This window comes from Cyprinodon tularosa, unplaced genomic scaffold (genome assembly GCF_016077235.1).
Source record: "Cyprinodon tularosa strain WSP-4 unplaced genomic scaffold, ASM1607723v1 ctg510, whole genome shotgun sequence".
NCBI classification, from domain to species: domain Eukaryota; kingdom Metazoa; phylum Chordata; class Actinopteri; order Cyprinodontiformes; family Cyprinodontidae; genus Cyprinodon; species Cyprinodon tularosa.
The window spans coordinates 458,382-469,936 of NW_024039242.1; the positions used below are offsets into that span (position 1 = coordinate 458,382).

The 11,555-nt window shown below is 40.7% G+C and overlaps 1 protein-coding gene across 1 annotated transcript; it reads left to right on the forward strand.

The window, feature by feature from the left end:
* The first annotated feature begins 3,756 nt into the window (after positions 1 to 3,756).
* Positions 3,757 to 5,972, forward strand: LOC119795453. The gene is made up of 2 exons (XM_038303474.1): positions 3,757 to 3,805; positions 4,010 to 5,972. Exon 2 carries the CDS (start codon positions 4,206 to 4,208, stop codon positions 5,970 to 5,972), a length of 1,767 nt encoding a protein of 588 aa, XP_038159402.1. The 5' UTR covers positions 3,757 to 3,805; positions 4,010 to 4,205.
* Positions 5,973 to 11,555: the final 5,583 nt, after the last annotated feature.

Consider the following 11,555-nt stretch of genomic DNA (forward strand, 5'->3'; position numbering starts at 1 on the left):
AAGGCTCTTTAATGTTTTATCAGATCTTATGGTTAAAATACATTTTAGATCTTTTCAGTATTTACTAAAATACCAACAAAAAAATCGAAGCACTGCTCTAATGAGATGTATATTTCAAAGTTTACTTTATAGTATACTGTAAGTCCACATTACCCTGGAATACAATAATAAGCATTAGCCGTCTACCCTAAAATGTCATAACCTTAATACTGGGGACTCTATTACTTTTCGTTGACTCCACTGAAGCATTCAAACATCTCTAAATATTTTTCACTTACTATACTATGATTTAAACTTTTCCAATTAATTTTGTGATTCCTTGAAGTTTGACAGAGAACTCCTGCATAAAACGTATCATTAGCCTAGTATTTATTTGATTATAGGTTCTTCAAATGTTGAACTGTTACATAAACTCGCTTTCGTATTAAAGATTTTATAACAAAGGCCTCACTTATAGCCCAGTTTGGCTTTCTTTCATCACAAGGTGAAGTTGTCACAAAATCACATGCTAGTAATGGTTTACTGCCTCTTTTGTGTGAGGGTTCCTGTGTGTGGGTTAGTGCGAGTTGTGCATCCCTACTATATAGGATCTTTGTGGAGAACTTGGGTAGCCTACACAGATGAAAGTAATCTTTATAATCATAGTGCTGGGCTTAAAAGAGCACCAGAGCCTTCATTCAGTGCTGGTTTCTTGTGTGTTGAAGATGTTAGTTGCTTCCTAGTCTCTTGCATCCCTCAAGTATTTTTCCTGACGTTTATTGGTTATGTTTGGTTTTCAGTATTTTTGTATTTTGTATTTTGACCTCTGTTTCCCTTGGACTTTCATTAAACCATACAAACTCATCCGTGCCTACTCCTCTCTGCATTTGGGTCCTCAAAACCTCCACCCAACATGACATTTTGTGCCTTTCCTGCCCTGTGTACTGAACACAAGTCTAAAAAGTAGCATGAGAGTTTGTTGGCACTTTGTTCCCAGTGGAACAGTTAGAGAAGCAGAAAGTTTAGTTGAAGTAAACAAAACATGAGTGCCTGTGGTATTCTCTGTTTAAATAAGCCCTACCTTCACAGGGCTTGTGTAAGGGCTACAATAGTTCCACAGAAATAATACCAGAGCCACAGAGCACAGTTTATTAAAGTTATAAGACAGATATATAATTTATTTAAATAATAACTGAACAATTAGAAAATGAAAAAAATAAATTGGAAATATAGAATTTAATATTAAGAAAAAACTACACAGATTAAAAAGTACAGGGTTTGTTGTTAGCTTGTTCCCTCTAAATGGAATTTGATTTGTGATCCCAAAGCCATTATAGTTTCACAAAAAAATCTTACTGGCCTGGTTTGACTTCTGCATGCTCTGCAATTGTTTTGCAAGAAGTGAACTGCAGTGAAAGGAATACAAATCAAGAGTAGTAAACAAACACCCCCAAAACACTAGGTTCTGCTTTGTTCATCTGGAGTGACCATTTTTTTTATCCTTATAATTACTGTTTGCATTGACTGGAATTATGGGGAAGGCATAAACTTTACAGCAGGTGTAGACATGATGGCCTCTAACTGGTAGATTTGGGTTAACATGAGGGCTGTTCACATATTGCTGAATATGATAGTACAAACCAGGTGCTAACTTCAGCCTTATGTAGCATTTGCTGTGGACAGTTCTGCTAGCTATGCTGGTCCTTGAAATTAATCTAAAAGAAAAAGATAAATAATCTAAAGTAATATGTCAGTGTTCCTAATTTTCAATAATAATTTGACCAGGTATTATGTTATTTACATTAACCTGGTTTCTAATTATCTTAAACTGATTATTTAGATCAACAGAAACCTCCTAAATCTAGTTATTTTAGTTTGATTTGACCCTATTGGCCATTTTCATGCATTATATAATTGCACAATGATCTAGATATACGTGCAATTCTCATAAACTCATCAGATGTTCTAATGTGGTTAAGCAATTTATAAGTAAACTTCATTAGCGTATAAGTAAACATGACAAGATGGTGAACAAATCAGAGTCACATCTGTTAAGCTTTGCAGGTTTGTATGTTTTTGTCCCTCTCGCCTCCTCCATGAAGGGTATGCTTGGAAGGTGGGGCTCTGTAAGTGTGAAATCAGAAGAAGCTTTAAAAGAAGCAGATCCTATGAGTCAGAAGACAGTTTTTTTTTTTTTTTTTCTCAGGTAGGCCCTGATCTAATGAGATCCCAAATAATCAGTATTGAATAGCTTATGCAAAACCTAAAAAAAAGGCATGTGTAATTTGCTGGGGTGTTAAAGGTGATCTAAGATTGTGTGCAAAGTTTTCACAGGCTGCCTTTTTAAATAGGGATGTTGTGTGTGTTATTTGCTTTCACCATAGAGACTTTGGGTGAGCACGGTGAATTTACTTTGCGTCTCAAAGGTAGGCGCAATTAATGGAATCTTCTCTGCAGAACATTCTCTTTTAATATAAAATTAACAAAACTATCAGGACCTATGGAATAGCCCATAGAATGACTTGGGGACAAAAACATGGGAGACTAGCCTCTTGTAACTGGATCGCGCCAACTGCTGGAAGCAGTCAAGGTCATTGTTTCAGTTCCCGAAAACATGAAATGTAGAAATGTCCAAAAGATTGTCTTGCCCCTCTCTCCAGATGCAAACATTTTTTTTTTTGTTAAAGATGATTCTACAGTGTTTGTCAACGCGAACAATTTCATTTGCCAGCAAAAGTTCTTTAAAAAATAATTTTAGTGACAAAGAAAAAGATTAAAACTTTTATCAGCTATATCTATCCATAAATCCAGATGAAGCTAACCCATTACATAGATTACAGGCATGTCTTAAAGATAAAAACCTGGATGACACTTAACTTTCTGCTTCTGACAGCAGACAAAACAGAAGTTATAGTCCTTGAAAAATAAGCTGATTAGACAGCCACTTCATTTGGATGGGATTAAGCTAATTGGTGTTATTTTTGATCAGGACCTGTCATTTAAATCCCATATCAAAGAGGTTTCTAGAATTTTCTTCTTTCATCTGTGGAATATTGCAAGAAATTTGAAATATCCTGTCCAGGGGTGATGCTGAGAAACTAGTCCATGCATTTGTTACTTCAAGGCTGGACTATTGTAATTCTTTACTATCAGAAAGTCCGAAAACTGTAGTTGTTAAATCAAAAATAGAATTTAAAATCCTCCTTCTCACATATAAAGCCTTAAATTGCCAAACTCCATATGATTGCTCCTTATGTTTCTGACAGAGCACTTCGCTCTCAGTCTGCAGGTTTACTAGTGGTTCCTAGAATTTCTAAAAATAGAACGGGAGGCAGATCTTTTAGTTATCAGGCTCCTCTCCTGTGGAACCAACTACCAGTTTTAGTCTGTGAGGCAGACACCCTGTCTACTTTTAAGACTAGGCTTAAAACTTGATAAAGCTTATAGTTAGAGTGGCTCAGGTTATCCTAAGCTATCTCTATAGTTATGCAGCTATACGCTTAGACTTCTGGAGGACATAGGGACCCCTATTTCATAATTTTGCTTCATTCTATCTCTATTCTTCCACTCTGCAGATTCTTTCAGTTCAATCTCTAACGTTCTGCTCTCTCTGCTTTTTCTCATAGTAGCTGTTCTGCCCTTTAATTTCTTGTAAGACAGGGATTTGTTGTTAATTTACTCTCAAACTGTTAAGCCTCTTATTTTGAAGGTGAGCTTGGGCAGCAAACAGGAAGTGAGCAATCTTGTTTAGTTTTCAGTCAGTCACATGTTAGAAAAGTCATCTACTGCAATCTGCCTTCTGTTTATGCCATCGACATCACCGTCTGTAAGTTTTGATTTAATATTCAATAGTAGAATTTGTTAACAGTCTTATTTGTGGAGAATGTTTACAGTAAATGTGAAGTTTGACTGCTGCATGATGCCTATGGGTTTATGTTAGTTTACTTTAAAGTTAACAGAATTCTAAGTACTGTACAATGTTTTCTAATGATAGTAAACTAAAAGTAGGTATTTTATTTCTGTTTTACAGTTTTACTCCATGTTATAACGTGTACGTGATTCAGAGAAATAAAGCGGAGCTAAGGAAGCTACATCCTGACTCACATATTCATTCAACTGGAGTTAGGCTTACTGCTGAATTGTGTTAGACACACACAAGGAGAGCAGAATAGTAAAAAGACGATTGCAGCTGGCTGAACAGGATTAAAGCGGCTACATTAACAGATATGGATGAAGCACACACTGCAGGTGCAAGACTGAAAGACGTGAAGCCTCCTGTAGATGGAGCATCAGTTAAAAGCAGTAAAAGTACTGGTTCAAGTTCAAAACGCTCAAGTGCATCATCAGTCAGTGCTGCAGCAGCACGCGCTAGGGCCAAAGCAGAAGCAGCTCGTGCACGTGTTTTGTTCGCCCAGAGAGAGATCAGCATTAAAGTTGACAAAGCAAGACTAGAAGCCAGTCTTGAAGCACTGAATCTTGAAAAAGAAGCTGCAGCTGCTATCGCTCAAGCTGAAGTTTTGGAAGCAGCAGCAGAAGTAGAGGCAGAAGATCAAAATAGTTGGAAAAGCCTCCCGGATATGGTGCAGAAATCACATGAGCGTGTAAGTGATTACATCAAAAACCAAACTAGGCAGCTTAACCACTGCCCTAAATCTGTCAATTCATCCCAGATATCAGAGTATCCCATTGACAGTACTTCGCAACCACCTACCAAGTACATTAATGAAGATGATTATGTTGTGAAAGACTGCTGGCCCTTATCATTCCAGCCCCAACCAAGTTCAGAGGCACCTACCACATATCGGACCACTCACATCTCAACCACACAAGCTCAGCTAGCTAGAGAGGACTACTTTCAAGCTCAAAATGAGGTACCGCTACAAGAATCAAACTGTAATGCACTTCATCCAAATACCAAGTTAACCTTTCCACAGTATTCTGACACCTCTCACACAAACCAACCTGAGTCTTCAGTAATGATGAACATGGCAAAGTATTTGGCACGCAAAGAGCTTGTGAGCACTGGTTTATCACACTTTGATGATTGCCCAGAGTCATACAGAGCATGGAAATCTGCCTTCTTTAACACCATAAAGGATTTGGATCTCACTGCCAGTGAACAGTTAGACTTAATCTCAAAGTGGCTTGGTAAGGAGTCTTCTGAATATGTCAAACGCCTAAGAGCAGTACATATTGACAACCCAATCATTGCACTAAAAATGACCTGGGACAGGCTGGATGAATATTACGGTGCTCCAGAAGTCATAGAAAGTGCTCTCTTCAAGAAGTTGGACAGCTTTCCTAAAATCACAAACAAAGATAACCGCAAGTTAAGAGAGCTTGGGGATCTATTAATGGAGCTACTCTCAGCAAAGGAGGATGGCTATTTACCCGGCTTGGCATACTTGGACACTGCTCGTGGCATCAAACCGATCCTGGAAAAGTTGCCATACAACCTGCAAGAAAAATGGATCACTCAAGGATCAAAGTATAAAGAGGATCATAAGGTTGGTTACCCCCCCTTTTCCTTTTTCACATCCTTCATCTGCTACCAAGCCAAAACAAGAAACGATCCCAGCTTTGCCTTTTTCGGAAACAGCTCCACAATAGAAAATCCAAACTCACGTCACATAAAAATCAGAACACCAGTCTCAGTGCACAAGACCAGAGTCTCCTCTGGAGTTAAACAAAATGAAGCACTGCTAAAAGATGAAGTGGCCAAGCTTTGCCCCATCCATAACAAACCTCACCCCTTAAAGAAGTGCCGTGGTTTTAGGCTAAAAACCATAGACGAACGCAAGGCTTACTTGAAGGATCAAGGAATCTGTTTTAAATGCTGCTCATCCACCACTCATCTCGCCCGTGACTGCAAAGTTATACTGAGATGTGATGAATGTGACAGTGAGAAGCACATCACAGCCCTCCACCCTGGTCCACCGCAATGGTCCACCAAAAGTTCAAGTCCTGTGGCCGATGACGGCGGGGGAGTATGAAAAGGAGGAAAGTAAACCAGGATCAGTTGTAAGTCCTCTGTGCACCAAAGTTTGTGGCGACCGCCTTAAGACAACATCCTGTTCAAAGATATGTCTTGTCAAGGTCTACCCAAAAGGGCAACCACAACTAGCTATCAAAATGTACGCTATGATCGATGACCAGAGCAACAAATCTCTGGCTAGGACAGAGTTTTTCAACTTATTTAAAATTGAAGCAGGCTCATATCCCTACACCCTGAAGACTTGTGCTGGCTTAGCATCGACCTCTGGCAGGAGAGCAAATGGCTTCCAAATTGAGGCAGTAAATGATGGAATCAGCTTTCCACTCCCAACACTGATCGAGTGCGACGATTTACCAGACAATCGTGATGAAATACCAACACCAGAGGCTGCCTTTCATCATCCACACCTAAGGAGCCTCGTCAGTGAAATTCCACCACTAGACAATGATGCACAGATTCTTCTCCTGCTGGGCAGAGACATTCTTCGGGTTCACAAGGTGAGACAGCAGATTAATAGTCCCGGTGATGCTACTTTTGCACAAAAGCTTGACCTTGGCTGGGTGTTAGTGGGTGACGTGTGCTTGGGAAAGGTCCATAAGCCCATTGTTCACAACTATAAGACAAACATACTAGAAGATGGAAGACCCTCATTGTTTAGACCCTGTGAAAACCATGTCCATCTCAAGCAAACAGTCAACTTTAGCACAATCAAGGAACTATCTCATTGTTACCATTCCGCTGTGGTGGACAACGACTCACTTGGCCTTACAGTCTTTAAGAGAACAGCAGATGATAATAAACCCGCCTTATCCATGGAAGACAAACAGTTTCTGCAAATAATGGACAATGAGGTTTTCCAGGATCAGTATAACAGTTGGGTGGCTCCACTTCCATTCAAGTCCCCCAGGCCGCCTTTGCCCAACAATCGTGAGCAAGCAATGAACCGCCTTTCTTCTCTACGGCGCACATTAGAGCGCAAGCCAAAAATGAAAAGCCAGTTTATTGCCTTTATGCAAAAGATATTTGACAACAATCATGCGGAGCCAGCATCCCTATTACCTAAAGGCAAAGAATGTTGGTACTTGCCGATGTTTGGGGTCTATCATCCGAGAAAACCTGACAAAATCAGGGTTGTCTTTGATTCAAGTGCTCAGTACAATGGTATCTCCCTAAACAATGTGCTACTCAGCGGATCAGACTTGAATAATAGTCTTTTGGGAGTTCTGATTCGTTTCAGAAGAGAGCAAGTGGCAGTCATGGCCGACATCGAACAGATGTTTCATTGTTTTGTTGTAAGAGAAGATCATCGAGACTACTTACGTTTCCTCTGGTACCGAGATAATAACCCCAGCAAGGACATCATCGAGTACAGAATGAGGGTTCATGTATTTGGCAACCGCCCTTCTCCAGCTGTGGCAACGTACTGTCTCAGAAGAGCAGCAATGAAAGGAGAACAGCAGTATGGGTCAGACACAAGGCACTTCGTAGAACAGGAGTTCTATGTAGATGATGGTCTTGTTTCCACACCTACAGAAAAAGAGGCCATTTCTTTGGTACAGAAAACCCAAGCATCTCTTTCAGAGTCAAACTTGAGACTTCACAAGATCACATCCAACAGTGTTGAAGTCTTAAGAGCTTTTCCAGCCGGAGATCATGCTAAGGACATTAAAGAGCTTTACTTGGATGGAGATGCAGTACCCACACAGCGAAGCCTCGGATTGAGTTGGGACATCAAAAAAGATATGTTCACCTTCCAAGTCTCCATCAATTACAAGCCATTTACAAGACGTGGTGTCCTTTCAACAATAAATAGTCTCTTTGATCCTCTTGGCTTTGTTGCTCCTGTGACCATTCAGGGCAAATTGTTGCTAAGGGAGCTCACGCTGGACAGAACTGACTGGGACAGCCCACTCCCTCAAGACAAATCTGAGGTTTGGGAGGCGTGGAGAGATTCGCTACAGGAATTGCAACATCTTTACATCCCTCGAGCTTATACCATTACTTCATGCTCCAATGCCAGACGAAAGGTGTTATGTGTTTTCTCAGACGCCTCAACCAAAGCCATTGGTGCAGTAGTATACCTGAAGACTACAGATGAAAATGGCCAGATACATGTGGGGTTCGTCTTTGGAAAAGCTAGACTTGCACCACCAACTGAACTAACCATACCCAGATTAGAACTCTGTGCAGCAGTGCTAGCCGTAGAAATGGCTGAACTCATTGTTCAAGAGATCAACATTCAAGTTGATGCTGTCACGTTCTACTGTGACAGTAAAGTGGTGCTGGGCTATATTCATAATCAGTCAAAACGCTTTTATGTGTATGTCCACAACAGGGTTCAGCGAATCCGGCAGTCTACAGAACCAAACCAATGGAAGTATGTGCCTACAGAGCATAACCCAGCTGACCATGCTTCTAGGTCAGTCCAAGCTCCAAAGCTCACTGCAACTAGTTGGTTCACAGGTCCAGCATTCTTATGCAAATCGGAGACAACCAGTGAGCGGCAGGAGACATTTGAGCTCATCAATCCAGATTCTGATGTAGAAATCCGACAACAAGTAACAAGCTGTGTCACAAGTCAAAAGGTCAACCAACTAAACCCTGAGAGGTTTGCAAAATTTTCTTCATGGAAGTCCTTACAAAGAGCAATTGCAACACTCATTCATGCAGCTCCCTCCTTTAAGAAGGACACAAAGACCACAGCATGCAATGGTTGGCACTGGTGTCCAAAACCTTTTGACACTGAAGAGTTGTCGAAAGCCACAACAGCAATTATTTTGGCTGTACAACGAGACTCCTTCTCTGAAGAGTTGGATGTTCTCTTGAAGGGAAATGATATCTCCAAAAGAAGCCCACTGTCTAAGCTAAATCCGACCGTGGATTCCGAAGGCCTGCTAAGGATTGGAGGCAGGCTTACACTTGCTGATTTAAGCGACAGAGAAAAGCATCCACTTATTCTTTTAGGAAAACACCATGTGTCCACATTGCTTATCAGACACTATCATGAGCAGGTTGAGCATCAAGGTCGGACATTCACTGAAGGTGCAATTCGAGCAGCTGGAATATGGCTTGTTGGTGGCAAGCGCTGCATAAGTGCTGTTCTTCATGCATGTGTCATCTGCCGAAAGCACAGAGGAAAAAGAGAGAAGCAAAAGATGTCCGATCTCCCTCAAGAAAGACTGAGCACTTCCCCACCTTTTACCTACACAGGTCTGGATGTTTTCGGTCCTTGGATTGTCACAGCGAGGCGCACAAGAGGAGGTTTGGCTCAGAGTAAGCGCTGGGCTGTACTCTTTACTTGCATGAGCACACGTGCAGTCCACATAGAAGTCATTGAGTCTTTAGACACCTCTTCTTTCATCAACGCCTTAAGAAGATTCTTTGCAATACGTGGTCCTTCCACACTCAGACTGTGGGACAAATTTTATTGGTGCTTGCAGAGAGCTGGAGTTCCATAAAGTGGTGAAAGCATCAGAAGTTCAGAGGTACACAAACAATCAAGGATGCACGTGGTATTTCAACCCACCTCACTCTTCTCACATGGGTGGTGTGTGGGAACGGATGGTTGGAATCGCAAAGAGAATCTTAGACTCAATGCTGATGCGTACTCCTGCCTCAAGCTTGTCTCATGAAGTCTTGTGCACCCTGATGGCAGAAGTAACAGCCATCATCAACTCAAGACCTCTAGTTTCAGTTTCCTCAGATCCAGATGTTCCACAGATACTTACCCCAACAATGCTTCTCACTCAAAAGCAGAGTGTTTTATCTCCTCCAGGGATATTCACAGAGAAAGACCTGTATAAGCAACAGTGGCGCCAAGTTCAAAGATTGGCTGATGAATTCTGGACTCGTTGGAAGCGCGAATACCTGCACACACTACAACTTCGCCACAAATGGCAAGAGTCAAGTCCTAACATCGAAAAGGGTGATGTAGTTTTGCTGAAGGATGATCGGACATCCCGCAACGATTGGCCCATGGCTCTCATCACAGACACCTTCCCAGGCAGTGATGGAAAGATACGCAGGATTGAGGTCAAAGTTGTCAAGGATGGGACTGCCAAAAAGTTTCTTAGGCCTGTTACAGAAGTTGTTATGCTTCTAAAAAAATAAAAATAAGGACTGATAGGTTTAAAAGTTTTGCCTGAAGTATTGATATGTGGCATCTTAACAAATGCCAGGCGGGGAGTGTTCTGCCCTTTAATTTCTTGTAAGACAGGGATTTGTTGTTAATTTACTCTCAAACTGTTAAGCCTCTTATTTTGAAGGTGAGCTTGGGCAGCAAACAGGAAGTGAGCAATCTTGTTTAGTTTTCAGTCAGTCACATGTTAGAAATGTCATCTACTGCAATCTGCCTTCTGTTTATGCCATCGACATCACCGTCTGTAAGTTTTGATTTAATATTCAATAGTAGAATTTGTTAACAGTCTTATTTGTGGAGAATGTTTACAGTAAATGTGAAGTTTGACTGCTGCATGATGCCTATGGGTTTATGTTAGTTTACTTTAAAGTTAACAGAATTCTAAGTACTGTACAATGTTTTCTAATGATAGTAAACTAAAAGTAGGTATTTTATTTCTGTTTTACAGTTTTACTCCATGTTATAACGTGTACGTGATTCAGAGAAATAAAGCGGAGCTAAGGAAGCTACATCCTGACTCACATATTCATTCAACTGGAGTTAGGCTTACTGCTGAATTGTGTTAGACACACACAAGGAGAGCAGAATAGTAGCATTGCCCCATCTGTTCCTGTTTGGCTGTGACCCCATCCTGGAGAGAAATATCAGCTGTGCTGCTGCCATCAACACCTTTGTTTATAGATGTTGGAGATCAGCCTGTTTTTCCAGTGTAGTCCTGTTTCTCTGACTGTGACTGGCTGGATGTGCTCTTTTCATCCTCTGACATTGGAGTTGACTCAGAGCTCGTCTGCCTGGCTGTATTTCCTGGCGGACGCCTTTTACCGTTTTTTTTTTATATCTCTGACTCCTTAAACTCCAGTCGGCCTCAGCCGATGGCCGCTCACACTGAGCCTCTTGATCTAATGATTTTGACTAAAAGTATAAGTGCAAGGGGTGAAACACCCCCATCACCCCCCCACTTCTAAAATTAATAATTCGTTGTAGACAGTACAAAAGAAAAACTACTCTCGGAGACACCACTTACTGTGAAGATGCCCTGTAATTACTGTCCAGATGCAAGAAAATGCATTTTTTTAGGGAGTTCTCCAATAAATATCATCAAACGATAGACTATAATTCTCTACATTTTTTATTTTTCACAGTCTAAATGTTTTGACACATCATTAAAGCACATAATGCATCCTTCTCTATGCAATTTATACAGACTTTTCTGCATGCAGGTTTGTAAGAGAAACCACACCTACAATCAGTTCAATTAAAAAAAAAATCATATTGTGGGTGGTAGGTAACTCAGGGTATATACAGGAATGAGTAACTGTTATTTAATGCTCTTTTAATGCTCTTTTAATGCTCTGAGAAATAATTTTATTGCCATCAACAAGTACCAATGACTCTCATATACTGTATGTACATAAATAAATAAAACATGGCAAAATCCTTCAT